Below are 26,650 nucleotides of genomic sequence, written 5' to 3'. Positions count from 1 at the left end.
AAATTGGGGCCAGGTCCTGTTGGAATACGACCGTGTTTGTTTTGGTGCTTTCAAATATCAACATCGTTTGGCAAAAATAACTTAATCCACCTTTAAATGTAGTTTTTTAGGTCTTGTTTTTGAAGTCATGCTTTGTTTTGTTTTTAAGCCTTGCGTTTTGGGAGTCAAAATTGTTTTCTAGATCTTGTTTTAGAAGCTCAGTCATGTCTTTGTTTTGCCGTTGGAGTCAGTCATGTTTCAATGGCTTGCTTTTGAAACAAATTTTGTTGTTATGTTTTGCTTTTAGAGTCTTTTATTCTTTCTTTTGGAGTCAAAAGACCAAAATCAAGGACGCTGAACTACAAACTGTAAACAAAGCAGCACTTGCTTACCAATTTGAATATAATTAGATGCACAGTAAGATGAAGGGCTGTGACTATAAATCGATGCATCGTGATTCATGGATCGATTCCGAATGCATCACGATTCTTTCTGGGGTCGATCCTGAGCTTAGTTTTTAACAGCAGATGGCGCTCTAATTTTTATCTGCACACTCATATGCTTACAAAGAAGAGCGCTTTCTAACCAAAGAGCTACCGTCGACATTGCACACAGATGCTCAACGATGGACTTGTTGTCTGCTTTTTTTTTGTACCAAAGGCTTTACTAGTTGCACTAGCTGTGCATAAGTTACAACTTTGTCTTGCGACGTAAAGGGGCAGTAAGTTACAATTTACACACTAATTAATATTTTGTTTTTTTGGTGCACCATTAAATTTATTTGCAACATAACTCCGCATATAAACTATATACATTTATGGAAGCCTCGAACCAGGATTAGCGGTTGGAATAAAACAGCCGAGTGACTGAATTGCATTTATAAGCTCATGCTTCACACATATGATAATGCTGACATTTACACTTATTTACATTTTAAGAGAGAACATTATGTGAATAAATGACTTGCAGATCTTCAACACAAACTCGATCTAAACAGCACACCTCTTGTGTGCATCACTCAGTGTTGTGCATGCCAAGTAAAATTAATAATAATAAATAAATGCCATTTCTTATGTTTTCTTTTGTGTTGCTTTTTTATTGCTCCGTATTAATTTCAAATTAGGTTTGGCACACAACTTGTAACGGTGGTGAAGTAAAATAAAAAGTAAAAGTAAAAGTAAACAAAACAATGTTGTTGCGTAAAGCTCCTTTTTTTTCTTCTTAATCGCCACAAACTTCTACTCTTGAATCTGAGTCATTTGTTGTCATTTGTCATGAAGAGGTTACAGTTACAGTGTAACCAAATTAAGCAGAGTTAGTTACAAACTAGATCGTAGTTAATAAGCCCCTAGTGTGGACCTTACATTCCAATATAGTAAAACAGCTTGTCTACTGTATGAACAGCCAACACAGAATTTTAGGTACAGCTGTTGCCAATGACACAGACAGACAAGATCTTTCAATCTTTACTCTGACTGACATTGTCTAGAGCCCAAACCCGCCTTGGGGAGCTTCATCAGAGGATGGATATTTTGGGAGGTCTGTTAATGTTACTGGTCTTATAATGACCTCTCACCACATAGAGGCTATATGAACCCTCAAAACAAGTAGGAAGGACTATTTATTAAGCAAACTGTTGCCAGGGCAACAAAACAACATATCTTAGCATCTCATAAAAATCAGTGCAATGATGCAATACCTCAGTCACATTAAAAATGACTTTCTAAATTTAGTCGCATTTGTTTGCAACATGCTTATGTTGACAGAACCAGATACTAACATTATTCAGGGATAATAATCATCCTTAAATGGCCTCGGGAGGTTTGCATTGGAGAGAGTTTTATCTAAGGGTACTTAAAGCAGCATTCAAAGTATTTAAATAAATACAAGCTTAACACCTTAAAGAAAATGGGGTTCATTACGGTTTCATTTGTTGGTAATGTGCACAAAGCCAATAAAAGGCTTATAAGAAATATCTAATGCCTGATTTCCAGGAACCACATTTCACTAGCCAGATTAAAATGTAATTCTAATTTAATTCCAGCATAATAAAATCACATATGTCTGACATATATTCACTTGCAATACTCATTACATTAACAAAGTGGTCATATATATATATATATATATATATATATATATATATATATATATATATTTTTTTTTTACAAAAGCGGTCACATGCACAAATGGATCTGCAATATCTGGTTCCTCTGTGCTAATTAACATCATACTGCGAGGTCAAATGTGAGCGTTATCGGATTGAACCACATGACCCCAGCAGGTGACGGCACAATAAACACACTGAAATCATCTCACACGCCACTGATTCACCTTGATGAGATTACAAGTGACATTTCAATTTCGAGTGTCTGCTGGAGAAAAATGGGAATAATAGCTGTCTCAGAAATGCAATATAAGAGGGAAAAAACCCACAACAATTGGCATCCTTAATATAAGTGCACAATACAACGTTGCCAATACCATGCCAGGTTGTAGTTAAGAAATGTTTTACAGAGGTCATAAAAGGAGGAGCAAATTCTCCCTGATCTTTGAGTACTGTCATCTGTTTGTGTACAATGAAATCATACTGTAATTTTACTGTGTATAGATCTACAGTATTTCTTAAAGGGATAGTTTACCCAAAAATGAAAATTCTGTCATTAATTACTCGTCCTTGTGTCGTTCCAAACCTGTAAGACCTTCGTTCATCTTTGGAACACAAATTAAGATATTTTTGATGAAATCCAAGAGCTTTCTGAGCCTGCATAGACTGTAACGCAACTGACATGTTCGAGGCCTAGAAAGGTAGTAAGGACATCGATATTAATTTAACTGATAGCTATGTTTTTTTAGGAATGGAATTTTGAGGAAAAATGTAAAGTTTAAAGTGAGACGGCTTTCACTTTTACTTCATGAGTTTAACGAGAGCTGTCTGTCAAGTCAGGAGCGCTATATCATTACACAAACAGATTGATTTCGGTTTTCCGTTGTTTATAATGGGCATAGTCTGCAAACTTTTGATCACCCCTTGTATGTTTAAATAGCACAGATAATGTACCTTGTAGTTGTAGTTTACATGTAGAAAAGCGAGCTCAGCGCAACTGTACGCGCACTTTTTATATAACAGACGGTCATCAGACACCTCCTCTTTAGTAACTTCATCATTTGATCCTTTATCTCTGGATGTGAAGTAGTCATTTATAACATCTTTTAGGGCACTAACATCACCAGGATTGAGCAGATTGAAATGAGTAAGACTGTTTGAGTGAGCAGCTTCCTCAGACTGTGTTGCACTCTTGCGCTCCGCTCTCTCACGGTATTAAAAAATAAATACATTTTAAAAAACTTTGCGTGCCGTAATTTACACAGGACTGGCAGGGAATATGCATTGATACATCTTTGATAAATATGTTACATGGTTTATCTTGATAGGTTAACTTTTTTGTAGTGTTAAGGGAAAGCACCTCCGCAGCGCGTTCTGAACTTAAGAGAAAGACACAGTCATTTCTGCTTTCTGCAATAAATCGCTATTTTTCTGCACAAAACAAGTGAATTTTGGCAAGATATTTTCAGAGATGATAGACAAGATGTTATAGAACAATAATGTAATGAAAACCTAATTTTGCCAAAAAAAATTGACATTCAACCTATTTTTCATATTTCCTGAAAACGTCCCAGCGTGACATCTGACGGGTTTTCCCAGATCGCATCACACACACACACACACACACACACACACACACACACACACACACACACACACACACACACACACACACACACACACACACACACACACACGTTGGGTTTACATGTTTTATGGGGACATTCCATAGGCGTAATGGTTTTTATACTGTACAAACCGTACTTTCTATCACCCTACACCTACCCTACACCTACACCTAGCCCTCACAGGAGATTGTGCACACTTTTACTCATTGTGCATGATTTATAAGCCTGTTTCCTCATGGGGACCTAAGAAATGTCCCCACAAGGTCAAAATCTACTGGAATTCCTATCCTTGTGGGGACATTTGGTCCCCACAACGTGATGAATACCAGGTACACACACACACACACACACACACACACACAATATATATATATATATATATTGTTCTTTGGCTGGGCAAATGAGTATGATCTGAGTCATCTTTCTATTCAATGCTACACAACACTCTTAAAGGCCACCCGCCTTTCACCGAGAGTGAGAAAGCTCATCTAGACTTGATGAATTCCTCCTCCTTGTCATATCACGCCTATACTGGAACACTTGGAGGTAAGATTGATTTAGGAGCTCTCTGAGAAAAAGAGACAGAATCCTGCATTTACCTGGTCAAAGTGGTAATCAGTTCAATTCTGCAATCAAAGTGCACTAAAATAGCATCAAAGCTACTGAAAGTAACTGCTTCTATAAATACACAATAACTTCACAACTACTCAAAAAATACATTGTATGGGTCAAAATTATCGATTTTTCTTTTATGCCAAAAATCATTAGGATATTAAGTAAAAATAATGTTCCATGAAGATATTTTGTAAATTTCCTTTTGTAAATATATCAAAACTTATTTTTTGATTAGTAATATGCATTGCTACGAACTTCGTTTGAAAATTTCAAAGGAGATTTTCTCAATATTTGTTTTTTTTTGTACTTCAGATTCCAGATTTTAAAATATTGTCCAATCCTAAAACCTAGAGTTGGGGTACTCTGACTTGTACTCGGACTCGAGTCCGGTCTCGAGTTCAATTTTTAGCGGACTCGGACTTGTCACAGACTCGGTGTAACAATAGGGGTCTGGAGACTGACGTGTAGATCCATATGCAAGGCTTTATTAAAAGACGCAGTCAAGACAGGCAGGGGTCGAACACCAGCAGACAGAGACAACAAGGGAAATCCGAAAGAGTAATCCAGTTATACAGGCGAGGGTCAAAATCCAGGGTGAGCAGTCCAAGGTAGAAATGAAACAAAACTAAGAAACTAGGGGAAACTATGACTATGACTAGGAAACAAACTGAACTGGAACAAGGCTAGGAACCAAGGAAACTGAGAACAAGATAAACGCTATGAGAAATTCTAACAATAAACAACGATCCGTACAGACAGAGGGGGAAGGGAAGGCTTTATACCAAACACTAGGGGTCACATGACAGCAACAACCAATGGGGAACAGACACATGGAACAGCTGGACCAATCAGAACATGACACATAAGAACAAATCATGGTGGGTTGAGAGAACACATAACATAAACAGAGTCCGGGATGGAGTGCCCTCTACTGGAGATGACGTGCACTCCAGCTGGTGATTGTGACACTCGGATGCGTTTTGACTCGGACTTGACTCGGACTCAAGCTTTTCGGACTTGGGAATAATTGCCGAGTCCAGGGACAGTTGACGGAAATTTTACTGACTCGCATTATTACGAAAGTGACATTCAGTATTCACACGTGTTTAAAAGTCTTGCCAGAACTTGAAAGCCTGCTGGTTTCTTTGCATACACAAACCCCCAAAGTGCGCTCAACGAAAGCGCCTCTCAGTCAGCGTGCAAATGCTGAATTAAGTTTACTTTTGGATGTTATTGCTACACATTTACACGAAAAGTAATGTCAAACTGCACCATCTTGGAGAGTATTAATGCAAATGCGGTCGGTTTTGTCTTGTGAGTGAATTTAAACAGTTGGGAGAAATACAGATGTGTCACAATATATGATCGGTGCATCCGGTCTTAAAGCGACAGCAATGTAAACCTGCTGCAGCAGTCTGCGTCATATTAAATTTGCCTATTTTATCTCACAATTCAGAATTTTTTTATATATGTTGTTTATATGTTTTATTTCGGACTTTATAACTCAAATTAACTCAAGAGTTTTCTGAGGGGAAAATGTCAGAAGTGTGGGATTTAAACTCATGATTTTGAGCTGAAAGGAAAAGGGAGAATGTCATTTCTTATCAAAATTGTGAAATATAATCTCGGAATTGTGAAAATAAAGTCAGAATTTTGAAATATAAACTTTTTTTTACTCTTTTATTCCACGGCCTCCATAGACTGCTTCTTAAAAACGGTCACCTTACAGCCTCATTTTCATCCAAGAAAAAAAATAATCAAAACGCCATCTACCCTGTCTAAGGTCTTAACATTCATCATATAAAAACCCAAAACAGCCAAAATCAGAGATAAGAAGTGAATTTTCATGCTCCTCAGCTCTCATTCACTAAGCTTCCTACCCACCCCGTTGAATTTATATAAAGTTGTTCCTACATTGGTGCACTACTGAAAGTAGACATTGGATCTGTTTTATTTCTCAGAGATTTCTCTAATGTGACCGCATATATAGGGAGTAAGAAGCACAATGACACTCTCTCTAATCAACACCAGCAGAAAAGCTCCACAAAAGCATTTCTAAACGACTGCGATTCCAATTATTGAGTAACCGAGCTCACTGTCTACTTAATAAATATTACAGCTTTGACATGCTAGTCAGTTCAGGTCAGATGCATCATTAGTGCAGATACACTACGGACTCAAAGGGACCCAGAGATTCATTTAACATCACACAAAACACTGGAGCCAGTGATGACCGCTTCACATTTCTCTGTCTCATAAAGAGTGTTGTTCTGGGTTCAGCAGTTTGACAGAGCCACATTTGCACTTCAGAGCTGCGCAGCTGGCATATTTTCAATGTGTCTGCAGTGTCAAAACAAGTCACTACGCTAATGGGGAGCTGATGAGATAAGAGCGATTTCATGCTCAAGGTTTAAAGATAAAAAGCAAATGTGAGAAGTTCCCAAAGGATTTGTAAGTCAGCGTACTATAGAATGAAAACAGAGCAGTGACCTTAAAAAGGTTAGAGAGATTGGCACATTGTGTACATGTCTATATAAAGGTGTAATCTATTAAACAAGTTCATTAGCACCTGGACTTGCATCTGTTTATTTTAAAAAAAAGAAGAAAAAAAACCTCCCAAACACCAGATGGAGCTTCAGAGTAAAAAATGAATCAGTTAATTGTAAGATAAGGTTAATAAATCAAATAAGAAATAAAGAAATACATCTTATATTGTGCGACATGAAGTGACATTTACTAGATTAACAAATTCAGTTATCGGAGATAATGCCACAACTATGCTACTGTGAGATATAAAGCTGTCTATCTTCATAAAGTCATGTTTTTGACCTTTATTTTTCATTTATGATATAATACTGGATATGATATTGGATTTTTGACTCTTTTTTGACCCTTGCATGACCCTGTTTGAGGATTGACCTTTGGATTTGCTAACCTTACCTTCCAGTTTAGCTTATTTTCAAAAGTTGTGAGTCACAATTCTGACTTTTTCAATCCGAACTGTGATATAAACTTTCAATTGCGAGTTATAAAGTCAGAATTGCATGACGTAAACTCACAATTGTGAGAAATAAATTGTGAGTTTATATCTCACAATTATGATTTTTTTCTCAGAATTGTGAGATATAAACTTGCAATTTCAAGTTAAAAAAACCTGATATGTTCTCAAAATTGCAAGTCTATATTTCACAATTCTGATTTAACTCACAATTATGTTATAAAGTCCAAATTTATATCTCGCAATTCTGACTTTAGTACTTGCTATTGCGAGTTTATATCACAATTCTGAGAAAAAAGTCTGATTTGTGAGTTTATATCTCGCAATTCTGAGAAAAAAGTCTGATTTGTGAGTTTATATCTCGCAATTCTGAGAAAAAAGTCTGATTTGTGAGTTTATGTCTCGCAATTCTGAGAAAAAAGTCTGATTTGTGAGTTTATGTCTCGCAATTCTGAGAAAAAAGTCTGATTTGTGAGTTTATATCTCGCAATTCTGAGAAAAAAGTCTGATTTGTGAGTTTATGTCTCGCAATTCTGAGAAAAAAAGTCTGATTTGTGAGTTTATATCTCGCAATTCTGAGAAAAAAGTCTGATTTGTGAGTTTATGTCTCGCAGTTCTGAGAAAAAAGTCTGATTTGTGAGTTTATGTCTCGCAATTCTGAGAAAAAAGTCTGATTTGTGAGTTTATGTCTCGCAGTTCTGAGAAAAAAGTCTGATTTGTGAGTTTATGTCTCGCAATTCTGAGAAAAAAGTCTGATTTGTGAGTTTATGTCTCGCAATTCTGAAAAAAAAGTCTGATTTGTGAGTTTATATCTCGCAATTCTGAGAAAAAAGTCTGATTTGTGAGTTTATGTCTCGCAATTCTGAGAAAAAAGTCTGATTTGTGAGTTTATGTCTCGCAATTCTGAGAAAAAAGTCTGATTTGTGAGTTTATATCTCGCAATTCTGAAAAAAAGTCTGATTTGTGAGTTTATATCTCGCAATTCTGAGAAAAAAGTCTGATTTGTGAGTTTATATCTCGCAATTCTGAGAAAAAAGTCTGATTTGTGAGTTTATATCTCGCAATTCTGAGAAAAAAGTCTGATTTGTGAGTTTATATCTCGCAATTCTGAAAAAAAAGTCTGATTTGTGAGTTTATATCTCGCAATTCTGAAAAAAAAGTCTGATTTGTGAGTTTATATCTCGCAATTCTGAGAAAAAAGTCTGATTTGTGAGTTTATATCTCGCAATTCTGAGAAAAAAGTCTGATTTGTGAGTTTATATCTCGCAATTCTGAGAAAAAAGTCTGATTTGTAAGTTTATATCTCGCAATTCTGAGAAAAAAGTCTGATTTGTGAGTTTATATCTCGCAATTCTGAGAAAAAAGTCTGATTTGTGAGTTTATATCTCGCAATTCTGAAAAAAAAGTCTGATTTGTGAGTTTATATCTCGCAATTCTGAGAAAAAAAGTCAGATTTGTGAGTTTATATCTCGCAATTCTGAGAAAAAAAAGTCAGATTTGTGAGTTTATATCTCGCAATTCTGGAAAAAAGTCAGATTTGTGAGTTTATATCTCGCAATTCTGAGAAAAAAAGTCTGATTTGTGAGTTTATATCTCGCAATTCTGAGAAAAAAGTCTGATTTGTAAGTTTATATCTCGCAATTCTGAGAAAAAAGTCTGATTTGTGAGTTTATATCTCGCAATTCTGAGAAAAAAGTCTGATTTGTGAGTTTATATCTCGCAATTCTGGAAAAAAGTCAGATTTGTGAGTTTATATCTCGCAATTCTGAGAAAAAAGTCTGATTTGTGAGTTTATATCTCGCAATTCTGGAAAAAAGTCAGATTTCTGAGTTTATATCTCGCAATTCTGGAAAAAAGTCAGATTTGTGAGTTTATATCTCGCAATTCTGGAAAAAAGTCAGATTTGTGAGTTTATATCTCGCAATTCTGAGAAAAAAAGTCTGATTTGTGAGTTTATATCTCGCAATTCTGAGAAAAAAGTCTGATTTGTAAGTTTATATCTCGCAATTCTGAGAAAAAAGTCTGATTTGTGAGTTTATATCTCGCAATTCTGAGAAAAAAGTCTGATTTGTGAGTTTATATCTCGCAATTCTGGAAAAAAGTCAGATTTGTGAGTTTATATCTCGCAATTCTGAAAAAAAAAGTCAGATTTGTGAGTTTATATCTCGCAATTCTGAGAAAAAAGTCTGATTTGTAAGTTTATATCTCGCAATTCTGAAAAAAAAAGTCTGATTTGTGAGTTTATATCTCGCAATTCTGGAAAAAAGTCAGATTTGTGAGTTTATATCTCGCAATTCTGAAAAAAAAAGTCTGATTTGTGAGTTTATATCTCGCAATTCTGAGAAAAAAGTCTGATTTGTAAGTTTATATCTCGCAATTCTGAAAAAAAAGTCAGATTTGTGAGTTTATATCTCGCAATTCTGAGAAAAAAGTCTGATTTGTGAGTTTATATCTCGCAATTCTGAGAAAAAAGTCTGATTTGTGAGTTTATATCTCGCAATTCTGAAAAAAAAGTCAGATTTGTGAGTTTATATCTCGCAATTCTGGAAAAAAGTCAGATTTGTGAGTTTATATCTCGCAATTCTGAAAAAAAAGTCTGATTTGTAAGTTTATATCTCGCAATTCTGGAAAAAAGTCAGATTTGTGAGTTTATATCTCGCAATTCTGGAAAAAAGTCAGATTTGTGAGTTTATATCTCGCAATTCTGAAAAAAAGTCTGATTTGTAAGTTTATATCTCGCAATTCTGAGAAAAAAGTCTGATTTGTGAGTTTATATCTCGCAATTCTGAGAAAAAAGTCTGATTTGTGAGTTTATATCTCGCAATTCTGAGAAAAAAGTCTGATTTGTGAGTTTATATCTCGCAATTCTGAGAAAAAAGTCTGATTTGTGAGTTTATATCTCGCAATTCTGAAAAAAAGTCAGATTTGTGAGTTTGTATCTCACAATTCTGTGAAAAAAAGTCTAATCTTAGAGTTTTCATCTCACAATTCTGACTTGACTCACAATTGTGTTATAATGTCTGAATTTATCTCTCGCAATTCTGACTTTAGTACTTGCTATTGCGAGTTTATATCACAATTCTGAGATAAAAGTCTGATTTGTGAGTTTATATCATGCAATTCCAAGAAAAATAAGTCAGATTTGTGAGTTTATATCTCGCAATTCTGAAAAAAAAGTCAGATTTGTGAGTTTGTATCTCACAATTCTGTGAAAAAAGTCTTACATTTTTATCTCAATTCTGTAAAAAAAGGTAGTTTGTATCTCACAATTTTGAGTTTGTATCTCACAATTTTGAGAAAAAAGTCTGATTTGTGAGCTTATATCACGCAATTCTGAGAAAAATATGTCCGATTTGTAAGTTCATAGACCTTTTTCCTGAAAGTAGAAGTCACGCCTGACTGAAGAATGGTTTGCATTTCCGGTCTCCAGTGTTTCTAGTTAAAGTATCATATATTCTGAGCTGTTAATCTAATGTTAAACCTATTAAAATGTTTTTAAAAAGCACACAGCTCTATAGTGCCAGCACTTTGCAATGTTGCAATGACCGTCATTTGTCAGTGCCTTACTCCTCAAAGTTTAAAGAGTGTAAATGACACGAAGCTGCCGACTTTATTTGAATGGGTTCTTATGGAGACCGGAACAGAACAGCATCCAATCTGACGTTAGAATTCGTAATGATGGCGCTCATCGTTTACTCAGGAAAACGGTCTATATCATGCAATTCCGAGAAGAAAGTCAGATTTGTGAGTGTATATCCAGCAATTCTGACTTTATAGTTCACAATTGCAAGTTTATATCACACAATTCTGAGAAAAAAAGTGTGATTTGTGAGTTTATATCATGCAAATCTGAGAAAAAGAAGTCCAATTTTTAAGTTTATATCATGCAATTCTGTAAAAAAAGGTTAGATTTGTGAGTGTATATCCTGCAATTCTGACTTTATAATTCACAATTGCAAGTTTATATCACACAATCCTGAGAAAAAAAGTCTGATTTGTGAGTTTATATCACAATTGTGTTATAAGGTCCAAATGTATATCTCACGATTCTGAGAAAAAAGTCTGATTTTTGAGTTATCTCACAATTCTAAGGAAAAGTCTGATTTGTGAGTTTATATCATGCAATTCTGAGAAAAAAAAAAAAAATCTGATTTATGAGTGTATATCCAGCAATTCTGACTTTATAATTCACAATTGCAAGTTTATATCACAAAATTCTGAGAAAAAAGTCAGAATTTTTGTTGAAATCTCGCAATTCTGAGAAAAAAAGTCATATTTGTGAGTCTATTTGTGAGTAGTCAGATTTGTGAGTTTATATCTCACCATTCTGAGGAAAAAAATCTGATTTGTGAGTTATATATCTCACCCTTCTTAGGAAAAAATATAAAAAGTTTATATCACAATTATATCACAAAAAAAGTCAGAATTGTGAGTTTGTATCACGCAATTCTGAAAAGGTCTGTTTACAACTTTTAAAAAGTTTACATCTTTTAAAAAAAAAGTCAGAATTTTGAGAAAGAAAGTCGCTTTTATCTTTATCTATATCTTTTTTTTAATTCAGTTTATTCAGTCTCTATTTGAATATATTTTAAAATGTAATTTGTTCCTGTGATGCAAAGCTGAATTTTCAGCATCATCACTCCAGTCTTCAGTGTCACATGATCCTTCAGAAATCATTCTAATATGCTGATTTACTAATGTCGAAAACAGTTGTGTGGCTTAATATTTTTGAGGAAACTGATAGGCTAACAAACCTTTTTATAATTCTGAATGGAAAGTTCCCAAGAACAGCATTTATTTGAAATAGAATTTAACTGTAACATTATAAATGCTTTTAATGACACTTTTGATCATTCCAATGCGTTCTTGCTGAATTTAAGTATTCATTTCTTTAAATAAAATCTTACTGACCCCAACCTTTTTGAACAGAAGTGTTTGTGTATATAACACCAGTATATATCTGGTTAAGGGTTCTTATGTTTATCGTTGATATCACCGTACTCACTGTGGTCTGGAGGCCTCGGCTTGATCTGTCTGGAGCTTCTCTCCTCCCTCCACCTCCATGGTGCAGTACACGATCCGATTAGGAGCAACAGATTTCAGTCCTTGCACCTCAATGATCACAATCTGAGGAAAAGAAACATGACATTTGAAAAGCATCCAAAGAGCGACAATTTAAATTTCTTTGTGTGGAAGTGCTTTTGACAACTAGCTGTTTAGACAACCTACTGACTAAACTATCATATAAAAAAAATGCCATTTTGAAAATTCCTAGTTCAAACAATTCATTGATGTGGAATTAATGTTTTTTTATTCATTTATTCAACCATTCAAATGCTTTGTAGCTCTGATGGCTGTAAGACTGCATGCAAAGTGAAAACTATCATGATGGAGAACTGTAAAGCGAAGATGGCATCTTTATAAATATCTACCTCCAGAGAAAACGACAGCACTACGTCAGATTTGGAGAGAGGCAAGTCGTTCTCATCGCCGATGTCCAGGAAGCTGTTCATGGGTGTGAGTTTGGGCTTGATTTTGGGCTTGAAGTCTTTGGCCACAGGCTGGCTCTCCAGGTTCGCCATCAGCAGGTTAACAGACGACCTGAGCTCCTCGATGTACATCATCTCCATGTCTTTGGAAATAAACTTTGGAAACTTTCTCTCCTATCAGTTGCACAAGGAAACAGAATGAACACTGTGACTTTGATTCTACCTTACAATTAGTCAAAAATGTATTACATTCAAGACTGACGGCAACACTTTACAGTAAGTTGCCATTAGTTAATGTATTAACTAACACGAATGAACAATGAACAAACACTTATTGCAATATTTATTATTTACTCTTTGTTAATGTTAGTTAATGAAAATGCAGCCATCACAACTTGTGATTAGTAAATGCTGAAATTAACATTAGCTAAGATTAATAAATGCTGTACAAGTATTGTTCATTTTTAGTTTATGTTAAATAAAGTAGTTAACTAATGAACCTTATTGTAAAGTGTTACCAGACCAACAATTAATATTTTGGGAGGGGAAAATGTATGTTTTTTAAATTATTACAACAACCATTATTGTTGTTGTTTATTGTACATTATTTATTATTTACTCAGAAAATATGACTGATTAATCAACATTACACTAAACAATAGGCTATTTTTACATTTTATGTATTTATTTATTTATTTCATTAATTTATTATTAACATAATATTTTGAAGGGGGGAAAATGCCTTATTTTTGTAATTTTTTTATTCTTATTTATTACCGGTAGTTTTTCAAGTTAAAACTTAACGGCTCTAAATGAGTTCCCCAATAAGACCGACTTAGTATACAATATGCTACAAAAATAGCCTGACCAACAATATTTTTTTGTTAATTTTTACATTTATTTATTTATTTACTCTGTAGCTGCTCTGAATGATTTACTGACTTAGTCCACAACATGCAAAAAATAGAATACATTATTTATTTATTTTGCGTGAAATAAAAAAATATGTAATTCTATTTATTTTTAGTTTGTATTTACTTATTTTTTGTTTGTTTGTTTACTTGACAGCTCTGAATGAGTCCACAATATGACCGACTTATACAATATACAATATGCTAAAAATAGCCTAACCAACAATATTTTTTCGAAATAATTAGTGTGATTTTTTTTACATTTATTTTTGTTTGGATTTATTAATTTATAATTTTTTTTATTATTTACTCTGTAACCGCTCTGAATGATTCACTGACTTAGTCCGCAATACGCTAAAACAGCATAACTATTTTTATTATTAACATTTTATTTAATTTATTTTTTTTGTGAAAAAATAAATAAATTTCTACTTATTTATTTATATATTTTTTAAGTTCACCTATCGGTTTTGACATAGTCCACAATATGCTAAAATAGCTTAACTATATATTTTATACATATTTGTAAAATTAAAATTTTATTTTAGTTTTATAAGTTTACTTATCGGCTCTGAATAAGTCCACAATATGACTGACTTAGTATACAATATGCTAAAAATAGCTTAACAACAATATTTGTTACAAAATAATTAGTGTGATTTTTTTTTTTACATTTATTTAATTTTTTTGTTTGGATTTATTTATTTTGATATTTTTATATTACTTACTTTGTATGATTTACTGACTTAGTTCACAATATGCTAAAAATAGCATAACATTTTTTTGTGTGAAATTTAAAAAATCTATACAGTATTTAAATTTTTTTAAACCTTTTTTTAAGTTCATTTAATGGTTCTGACTTTCACTTCCACAATATGTAAAATAGCATAACTATATTTCATTTTCATTTTCATTTTCATTTTTTATTGTATTAAAAAATTTATATTTCAATATTTTATTTTAGTTTATAAGTTTACTTATCGGCTCTGAATGAGCCCACAATATGACTGACTTATATAATATACTATAATATACAATATACTAAAACAAGCCTAACCAACATTTATTTTTTGCTAAATGATTAGTATGATTTTTTTTTTTACATTTATTTTAATTTTTTTTTTTGTTATTTTATATTATTTATTTTACTTATTTACTTTAAATATAGATTTTTTTTTCTTTACTACATAAAATCTCTGAATTATTTACATCCACAATATGCCTGCTTTAGTCCACAATATATATAAAAAAGCAGACTAATAATATTTTTTTCTAAAATATATTTTTATTGTTGTTGTTATTTTATATTATTTACGCTGTAATGGATCAGAGTCTGGTTCAAAACGGTTAACTTAACAGTGAGTTCGAGACTTTTGTGAATCTTTTTACTGAACTCATCAAAAAGAACTGATTCATATGAGTCATTCAAGTGAGTCATCAACCTTGCCTTAATTCCATAAAGAGAGAAACAGGTGAAGGTTTCTTACTCTGGCTATTTTCTCGGCCAGCTGCAGTCGCCCATCCAGCTCTCTGCGTATCTGTGCCGCCTGCTCGTCCACATTGTCCAGCTGTGAGAGAACAGAAGACAAAGCTTATCTATTTAACACGGCTTACTAAACCCATTACCCACAGGTATAGATCTAGATAGATCAAAGCTGACCGCAGTGAAAAGACGGGGAAGATGAGCTTAATAACTACCATGATTAGTCATGTAATCTCTTTTGAGCCTCATGAAACAGCGGTGGTACTTGGACGGGCCATACCAAGGAGATATAAGATCATAAAAACGTTTAATGTCTTTATCTGTTCACTGAGCGGCTCTGGCATGCCCTCAAATGAAGCGTTTTTAGAGTGTGAAACACACACAAAGTGATACACAAACACACCCACACAGCTCTGCTGGCATGTTGTCAATGCAGGGTTTCCTCTCTGTGAGTGGGAAATCTCTCTGTATCGCACACACACCACCCCCACCGGAGCGCTGTTTCCACTTGATAAGCTCTTCTCCCTTCGGCGGCAGTAGGATGGACTCCGCTCCCATTTCACGCTGCACTATTGCGTACTGCTGCACCATACTAGCTCACTTACGTTTTTTTTTTAATTAAGTGGTACTCATACTCTGTGGTTTGAACAAAACCCAGATCCTCAGAAGTTGGTAAATAGATGCATCTTCAGTGCAACATACAGTAAGATTTGTACCTCATTGTACTGTGTGGCTTGTTATTAACTCCTCACTATTGACAGAATTTTCCATTTTTCAGGCATGTGATTGGCTAAGGACAAAAAAGCAGGAAAATATACTAATATCCCCCCCCCCCCCCCCGCCGCGCCGATCAAACTGGTGGCGGATCTGTATGGATAGTAAAGCTGGACCCCATAACAACTTATTTGAACAAAAAATACATTGTAATTTATTTAACATGCAACTTTTTTTTGTACAGCATGACATAACTTATTTGGTGGATGTGCAACAGTGGGAATCAAAAGCAAGTGTCTTGTCCACTGCTCCATCACCACCACTCTCTATAACAACAACCATGACAAAAAAATATATTTTTAACTTATTTTAGTTTTACATTTTTACCCAACTTTAACTGCTAAATGTGCAGCATGCAAATGTTCATGTCAAAAGAAGATATCCACTTAGGTTTCTCAGCTTGTACATTTGTGTGGTCCAGGTAACGTTAGCTTTGCATAAAAAAAGGGTTATCATTCGCATGGCTACTTTTACTTGAGTAAAGAAGTTAAATCAGTTCTTCTACTTTTACCAGAGTATTTTTTAACACAAGAGTGGGGACAGTTGCAACGTGTGGCAGTTGCAACATTGCTTATTTCTTCAAGCAGGAATAAGATACAGAGATTATATTCATACTACACACACTTTATTGGCCCTTCATACTTCCTGGAAGAAATCAGCCACATGTGATCAGTCATTCTACCCAAAATCCATTTCTTGGTTAAAAAGTATTTTTTTTAAAGATTAGATTTTTGGTCATAGTGTCTAAGTTGTTTGTGTGACGAATTGTAAAAACATAACATTTTTTTCTGTGCGTTCTTAGCTTCTAATAGGCATAGCTACCGTGTGCCAATGATATATTGTTAAGCTAATATACCAATTTTTATCATGGCTATCACTGTAGGGACAGTTGCAACAAACTGTTGAAACCGTCCCAAAATGCTGTTCCTTACCACAATATTGATTTAAATGCTTGCCATAAAATTACATAATTGTAATTTTATAATGATAATACTAATGAACCCCTTTAATAGTTAGGTATTTCTACCTTTTTTTAAGTAAATAGGTAAAAAAATCTACTTGTCACTTAAGAAGGTTTTAAATTTACTATTCTTTGTTTTTTTTTTACAACCAATTTACCTGATTAAAGACCCTGACTGTGCACAAATAAAATAAAGAAATTGCTAAATTATATTTAAGAAGGATTTAATTACATTTTATTGAATGTTGCAACTGTCCCCTATTGTGGGGACGGTTGCAACATTTCACTTTGTCTATTTAAGTGTACATTGTTCGTATATTATCATATGTACACATGTTTTAGCAACATGGGTGAGTAGCTGACAGATGTGGCTTTATTTTATTAAAATTTCGGCTTTCTAATACAAATAGTTTCTGAGACACTAAAGGAAATGCAAAAAGTGTTGCAACCGCAACCCCCTATCTGTACTTCTACTTAAGTACGAGAAGTGAAACGGATTATTTTCTTTAGCGGAAGCAATATAAATCGTTTTTAAATCAATCAACTCCTTTTAAAATCAATATTTTGTCAAATTATTGATTTATTTTGTAGGTAGCCATGTAATAAGCGGGATAATAATGTAGAGTTTGTCTTACATGTGGTTCATGAGGCACACACGTGCGGTCTCTTGCTCTCTCTCCCTCTGTCATGCACGCGCTACATGGTCTCGCACTCACTCCCTCGCTCTAGATTTCGGGAGAAACTATTTGCTGCCATCAGATTCAGTGAGCTATATATTTAATATTATAATTAAAATATAATTATTAATTTTTCATTAGACTATTTTTTGGTGCCCCCTCAACACTCGGTAGTAGGTACCCTACACACAGTGCGTGATGCGCGTGGTGGGAGCGGCAGCGCTGAATGAACCTTATTGAAAAGTATGAATTTACCACTTATCAGTTAAGTTTACGGTTAATAATCGGATAATGATTTGCGGTTGGGAAAATTAACCGAAATGAGCATCCCTAATAGCTAGCAAATACAAGTAAGTTAATGTTAATGCAGCTTAAACATCCTGCCATAGTGGAAAATCACTCAAAATCGATCATCTAATCAATCGACAACAAAGTCAAATTAGTAACTTATAGGTTATATATAGACACAAGCAATAATATATACCCAGATCATCCGATCCGGCGATGTTCTTGTCATGATACCACTGTAGCGCGAGAGCGACTGAGGTAACTTACACTGCGCAGCAGGGAGCTTGATTGACAGGTGATCTGACTAATCACACTTCGCCATCAGCCATTTGCGAACGGTCGCAAATACGTCCTTGTTGATACTCGGAAAGGAAGGAAAAATGCATACTCTTTGCCATTTGACGTGCCGCCCGGTGTGGCCCTGTTAACCCCCCCCCCTCCCCCCCCCTTTTTTTTTTTTTTACAGATCTGCATGATTCACACAGGTCACGTTTTCAGGTCGAAAAATCCGGAATTCCGGATTAATCCGGAAAAATCACATCCCTGATTTTTTCTAAGACAACGCTTCGCCACCATTTACAAATCTTTCTGTGTTTTCACTGGTGTGCAGTAGAAGGCGCTATTAAGCATTTTCTGAAGAAAAAATACGGACGGGGAAAGAGTTAAGATGTTTTATGGTTTATCAAACTCATGATTTTTGCCAAGGGGGTGAAAAAAATGGCAAATAATCCTGTTTATGCTACTGTAAAGTTCTTCTGGGAAGTTTGTACTTCCAGTCTCAGCAGTTCTACTTATTATTATGATTTTGGTTGAATGTAATGGGGGTGATATATTTTTTTAGGACTGCATGATTCTTTTAATAATCGATTAATCGGACAATTATTCGAACGATTAATCGACTACAAGTTGAATATTTCACTGGTTAATCAGTAAACTTTGATAGATTATTCAGCTTTTGCAATTAGTTAAAAAATTGAGTTGAGTTACACATGTTCTATATATGTAGAGCACCACACCATGTCAAACTACGATACTGCAGGCCATTACATTAGGATATATGAGATCAAATAGCTAATACAATATTAAAAGTTATCATAGTTAAAAAACATGCAATATTGAATAAAAAACAGGTTCAAAACACAAAACAAAACATATTCACCTTTTAAAGTTCATCCCATTTTTATCAGGACTTTAAATTTTTAGCAGTATTTACAACCAGAGGCTCCGCAAAGTTGTGGCATCTTGGAAAACTCTTTGACTTTTACTGCGAGTGACAACATGTTGACCATTCTAAGATGGTGGACGTATTGATGTATCTGAAGCATCGAAAACATATCTATGGTAAGGAAAAACTACCTAGTAATCAACCAGAACACACTTGCAAAAAAAAAAAGAATATGATACCAATCACACAGAACACCTTAGCAGGTTTACAGTAACCACCCAGAAGACTACTAAAAACTACTCAGTAACCACTTAGACAACCGTAGTGGATAAACCATTCATGACAACATTCAACAACACCCTAAGAATCACCTAGTAACCACCCAAAAACCCTAACAACCACCCAAAAACCACATGGTAACCACCAGAACATCACAGAAACCACCAAGAACACCCTAACAACCACCAAGTAACCACCCAGAACTTCTTGGCAACCACTTAGTAACAACCCAGAACACCATAAACCATCCACAACACTCTAACAACACTCTAAGCAACTATATAGAACACCCTAACAACCACCCAACCACCCAGAACATCCTGGCAACCACCTAGTAACCACTCAAAAACCCTATCAACCACCCACAACACCACAGAAACCACAAGGTAACCACCAGAACACCCTGACAACCACCTAGTGACCACCCAGAACACTTCAGCAGGTGCAAAGCAACCACATCAAACACCAACATTCTGTAAACACCCTAACAACATTCCAGAACACCCTTGCAGACACCTGGTTTCTAGGTGGTTGTATTATTATTGTTTGGGTGGTTACTAGGTGGTGTGGGTAGTTAAAGGACACTCTAACACTGTTGCATTGAACGAGATCACCACAGCAAGCATCTAGCCAACCAGTTCACACTAAGAACACCTTAGTAACCACCTAGAAGATCCTAGCAACCACCCAGAAAATCCAAAAAAAATAAAAAAAAATCAACAACACCGTAACAACCACCTAGTAACCAGCCAAAAACCTAACAACCACCCAGAACACCACAGCAACCACATGGTAGCCACCAGAACACAATAGAAACCACCAAGAACACCCTAACAACCACCATGTAACCACTCAGAACACACTAGCAACCACCTAGTTACCACTCAGAACACTTCAAAAGGTGAATAGCAACCACAGTAAGCACCAACACTCTGTAAACCATCCAGAACACCCTAGCAACCATCTAGTAACCACCCAGAAAATCCAATAAACTACCCACAACACCCTGACAACCACCTAGTAACTACCCAGAACACTTTAGCAGGTGCACAGTAAGCACTAACACTGTAAAAATATCCAGAACACACTAACAACCACCTAGTAACCACCTAAAAAATCCAATAAACTACCCAAGACTGACAACCACCTAGTTACCACCCAGAACACTTCAACAGGTGCATAGCAACCACAGTAAGCACCAACACTCTGTAAACCACTCAGAACACCCTAGCAACCACCCAAAACCACCTAGTAACCACCCGAAACCCCTAACAATTACCCAGGACACGACAGAAACCACATAACCATCAAAACACCATAGAAATCACCAAGCACACCCTAATAACTACCTAGTAACCACCCAGAACATCCTAGCAACCATCTAGTAACCACCCAAAAAATCCAATAAACTACCCACAACACTGACAACCTCATAGTTACCACCCAGAACACTTCAGCAGGTGCATAGCAACCACAGTAAGCTTCAGCACTCTGCAAACCACACAGAACACCCTAGCAAACAACCACAACCACCTAGTAACCACTCAAAACCCCTAACAACCACCCAGAACACCACAGAAACCACATGGTAACCATCAAAACACCATATAAATGACCAAGCACACCCTAACAACTACCAAGTAACCACCCAGAAAACCCTTGCAAAAATCTAGTAACCAGCCAAAAAATCCAATAAACTACCCACAACACCCTGACAACCACCACGTAACCACCCAGAACACTTCAGCAGGTGCATAGCAACCACAGTAAGCACTAACACTCTGAAAAATACCCAGAACACCCTAGCAACCACCTGTAATTACCCAAAAAAATAAAATAAACTACCCACAACACTGACAACCACATAGTTCCCACCCAGAACACTTCAGCAGGTGCATAGCAACCACAGTAAGCACTAACACTCTGCAAACCACCCAGAACACCCTAGCAAACAACCACAACCACCTAGTAACCACCCCAAACCCCTAACAACCACCGAGAACATCACAGAAAGCACATGATAACAATCAGAACACCAGATAAATCACCAAAGCACACCCTGACAACCACCTAGAACACTTCAGTGGGAGCATAGCAACCATAGAAAGCACCCACATTATGTAAACCACCCAGACCACCCTAGCAACCGCCAAAAAATCCTAACAACCACCCAGAATACCACAGAAACCACCTACTAAGCACCAGAACACAAAAGAACACCTTAACAATCACTTAGTAACCACCCAGAACACTTTAGCATGTGTATAGTAACTACAATAAGCACCCACACTCTGTAAACAACCCAGTACACCCTAGCAACCACCCACAACACTCTAACAACCACCTAGTAACCATTCAGAACACCCTAGCAACCACCTGGTTAGTAGGTGGTAGTATTATTATTGCGTTATAATCACCAGGTAACTCAGTGGTTGTTGTAGTGTTCTGGGTGGTTACTAGGTGGTTGTTAGGGTGTTGTAGGTAGTTTATAGAATGTTTATAAAACATCTTAGCAAGTGCACAGTAAAGCCCCGGCAACCAAGTGTTTTCACTTACATGTCCTTCAGAAATAATCCTATAGATGAACGAAAATAAATGTTATACAATATTATATTTGAACTGCTCTGATGTCATTTATTACATCAAAAGATTCTAAACAGAAGAAGAGTATGTAAAGAGTATTTAAGTGCAGCATTGTGCTGGTGTCAGTAATGAGGCCGGCTAATGTCTGCCATGCTTTACTGAGCAGATCTACTGCTCCCATCACATCAACCTTCGTTATCGACTCATTCTATTAACATATGCAAATCCACTAACGCCGCAAAATCTCACAGAAGGAGCGTGTGGGAGAAAGCAGAGCAGATGAAGGCCTCTTGTCAGCCCGTTGCTGGTCTGGTCATATGTGGGAGGCCTTAATGATGCAGTTAGCCACGTCTAGGCAGATGGAAAGAGGCCAATCGGTGTTAAAGGAAGTGCACCTCTGAAACACACAGGAAGGTAAAAACCAATAATAATACACCTAATGACCCCAGCAACAACAGGAGGTCAAGGTCAGGGTGGGATTTGATCATGTGATCAAGCTTGTGGTTTTCTTCATTTCCACGGTAAACCCACACGCAAACATCTTTCACTACATTGCTCTTCAAATCTGTACGGTTCGAAGAATATTTTCCATTTAACGAGCAATGCAGAAATGGAAAATTAAAAGTACATTCTAAGAGAAGCAAATGAAACCCGCATTACGATACCGGCCACTAATTAAGAATTAACGGTGCCATCTATTTCAGTTTCTGACAGGTAATTAAGGTCTGTGCAAAAGCAGATAATCATCAACATTCATCGCTTATTTATAACTAATTAGCGTCTAATAACTCTTGTGTTTGCTGTCAGCGTGCTATTTAGACTTTGAGATATACGTCTGAATGCATGCCGCAGAAACGGTGACATTTAATTAAGATAAGGTTGCACCTGTGGTCAGGATCAGGGCCAATCAGATTGTGCTTCAGCTTCACTTGTTGCACTCGTGAATTACTAAAAGTTCTGCTGAAATGACCCATCTGTTACTCCAGATGCATTTAATATCCTGATCATTTGCAAGGTCTGCTAATGTAATTCGTTTTCTTTTTGATTTGCTCTTAATGGATGTACAGGAATATTTAATTGAGCTAGTATAAACTTTAGAATAGTTTTGTGACAACCTGTGGATTAAACATTGCAAAATTTAAATTCAAAAATAGTTCTGTACATTTACAAATTTATTAAAAATGTATGACATTAATTTATTATAAAAATATAGCGTAATTAAAATAATTGTAAAATAAAAAAAAATACATTTGGATTCAATAAACAATAATATAATATAATATTTACTTATATTAGAATAATCTATTTGAATATGAATATTTATAATAATACATTTATAACAACAGCATTGTTATTATTATTACTATTTTTAAATATTTGTACAAATTGTCAAATGATACAATGGAAATGGATGACATTCAATAATAAAATTAAAATACTTTGTGATTATTTTAATAACTATGATTATGATTATGTATAATAATAATAATAATAAAAATAATAATCTTCACCATCATCGTCATTATCATAATCATACTAATTTTGGATTTGATAAACAAGTTGAATTAATTTCTATAATGTAATAATAATATAATATAATATAATATAATATAATAATGATTATATATGACAATATATTATAACAACAGCAACATTATTATTATTATTATTATTATTATTAATAATAATAAATATTTGTACAAATTGTCAAATGATACATTTAAAATGTATGACATTAAATAATATTATCAAAATACAATATAATTAATTTAATTATTACGATCCTGTATAATAATAATAATAATAATAGTAATAATAATAATAATAATAATAATAATAATAATAATAATAATAATTAAAAAATAATTTTGGATTGGATAACATTTTTTTCTTAATTTCTATAATATAACATTAATATAATAAAATATATTATAATATAATATAATATTATTAATATTTATAACAACACTATAACAACATAATATAATATAAATACTTTATTAATTCTGAATATTTATAATAACACTAAAACAACATTATTATTATTATTATTAAATATATTGTAAAAAAAATCGTCAAATTATGAAATTAATAATAATAATAATAATAATAATAATAATAATAATAATAATAATAATAATAATAATTTTGGATTGGATAAACATCTTTACTCAATATAATATAATGTAATGTAATATAATATAATATAATAATTATTCATATTTATAATAACATAACAACATCATTATAGCAACAACAAAAATATATTATTATGATTGTCTAATGATATACTAATAATAATAATAATAATTATTATTATTATTGTTATTATTATTATTATTATTATTTATTTTTAATTGAAATATTATTAATCAATTTAATTTGAAACTAATGCCAAGATAGGATTTGTGATATTATTTTTAATAATATAATATAATATAATATAAGATAAGATAAGATAATAAATATGATTATTTATAATAAAAACATTATTATTATTATTAACAATGTGTAAAATTGTAAACTTATATATTTAAAACAAATGACATTATATAACACAAATACTATTATAATTCATGTAATAATTATGATTATGATCTTTTATAATAATAATAATAATAATAATAATAATAATAATAATAATAATAAGACAATATTTGTAATTTTTTATTTATTTTAATTATTGTCATTAATTTTTAAATTTAAATATTTAATAAATTTAATTTAAAATGATGCCAAGATAGGATTAGTAATTTTATTTTAAATATATAATCTAAACTAATCTAATCTATAATATAATATAATGTAATAATTTTTACTTACAGTAACTTATTCAACCTTCTAAGCCCAAGGACAGTCTTGTGTCCAAGTGCTGACAAATGTAAGTTTTTCTTGTTTTTATGCAGCAAGTTTTGGAAATCTATTTTGATTGGCAGTTTGAAAGTTTGAGATGTCCCCAGCCAGCCGGATAACTCTGTCATGAATCGCCAGTTTTGACAGTCAGAATGACCACGTCAGCCATTTCTCAGCACGATGACGCAAACGGTGGCTAAACAAGGAATAATAAAACTGCCAAAACAGGGACAGCGGCGTGGACATGCCACTGAAATATGCCAGTGCCACAGCGCAGGGGGTTTATGTTCATAATGCATTAAAATGACTTGATTGTGGCTTTCTTTCTTCAAACACCTCCCCAGAGCCGCACACATATGCACACCAGATTCTATTCTGTTGCCGTGTTACCAACTTGTTCGCTTTTCTTTAGCTGCTCTATTTTGGTTAGTTTGGCAACAATTTCTATGACAACAAGCCTTAGGAGCGCCCTAATGAAAGACGTCACAGGCCTGGAGAAAAGCACGCCACTGTCATGCTCTAATCTTCCCTTGGCTTTCTTTACCCCCCTCATCTAAATTAGCGAACCAAATAAAGAGCAGCCGCCTCCAGTCACTAGCTTCATTCTTCCAAGGAGCTGAAAAAAAAGTATGGCTGTCTTTCTATACTAGGCTCAGGTGCTTTAATGAGCATTCATAGTAAATTAATAATGATTTTGTTGGCCATACAAGATCAAAGAACTTTGAAATTAATACTAGTTGTGTTTAATAGCATCTCTCATTTAAACTTTAATTGCAAAAATGACTGATCAATGAAAAACAAGTTCTGTGAATCAGTTCATTTCAATGAACCGACTCAAAACTCTAATAAATTAGAAAATGTAATCCTGATATCAAGTTAATACTACACATGATAATAAATAACTAAAACAATAATATGATATTATTGTTATTATTAATTCTATGGGATATGATAATTGCCAATCATGACAACCCCTATCTGTTTTATTGATTCATCTGAATTTAATGATTCATTCATATTGATGCATAAGAATGATAATAATTGTTTCAATAAAATTAAATATCAATTTAATAAAACAAATCTTTTTCCTTTATTTTGTCAAATGTGTGTGGAAAACAATGCCCTATTTCTTAATAAATGGACTGAACTTGTGAATTTAATTCATTTCTGATTCAACTGATTGTGAATCATTTTAAATTGTAAAGAATCATTTTAATATTCTTCTTCATGGATTAAAAATGAGTCACCATGTGGCATTTTGATTCATTTCTGTGAACTGTTCATAAATCAGATAGATCTGAATTGATTTTTTTTCAAAACTCTGTTTAAGATTCATTTGCCATTATTCAAAATTGAGAAAAAAAGAGTCGCCATGTAGCATTTCGACTCATTTCTGTAAACTGTTCATGAATCAGTTTAATCTGTAATGATTCATTTCATAATTCTTTGTTAAAGGTTCATTTATCATTATTTAAAATTAAAAAAGATTCGCCATGTGGCATTTTGAATCATTTCTGTGAACTGTTCATGAATCACTTTATAGTGACATGAGTCACCATGCGATTCATTTTGCTCAATTTTGAGCAATGACAAATGGATCTTTAACAGAGTTCAAAAGAATCATTATTTAAACTGAAAAGTTCACAGAAATTAGTCAAAATGCCACATGGCGAATTTTCCTTTTCTCAATTTTGAATAATGGTAAATTAATCTTTAACAGAGTTTTGAAAGGAATTGTTACAGATTAAACTGATTCATTAACAGTTCACAGAATAGAGTCGAAATGCCACATGGTGACTGTTTTTTTCTCTCAATTTTGAATAATGGCAAATGAATCTTTAACAGAGTTTTGACAAAAAT

The 26,650-nt window shown here is 33.9% G+C and overlaps 1 protein-coding gene across 1 annotated transcript in view; it reads right to left on the bottom strand.

Moving 5' to 3' along the window:
* Positions 1 to 26,650, bottom strand: part of LOC141301414 (calcium-dependent secretion activator 2-like) — a 61,502-nt gene that overhangs the window by 23,956 nt on the left and 10,896 nt on the right. The window contains exons 2-4 of the mRNA XM_073831647.1: positions 15,215 to 15,295; positions 12,760 to 12,990; positions 12,333 to 12,454 (exon numbers count right to left, since the gene is read on the bottom strand). Coding sequence (XP_073687748.1) covers positions 12,333 to 12,454; positions 12,760 to 12,990; positions 15,215 to 15,295 — 434 coding nt within the window. The remainder of the gene's footprint in view (positions 1 to 12,332; positions 12,455 to 12,759; positions 12,991 to 15,214; positions 15,296 to 26,650) is intronic.

Source organism: Garra rufa, chromosome 25, assembly GCF_049309525.1.
Source record: "Garra rufa chromosome 25, GarRuf1.0, whole genome shotgun sequence".
Lineage (NCBI taxonomy): Eukaryota > Metazoa > Chordata > Actinopteri > Cypriniformes > Cyprinidae > Garra > Garra rufa.
The sequence above is the reverse complement of the archived record's forward strand: the minus strand, read 5'-3'. Positions and strand labels throughout refer to the sequence as shown.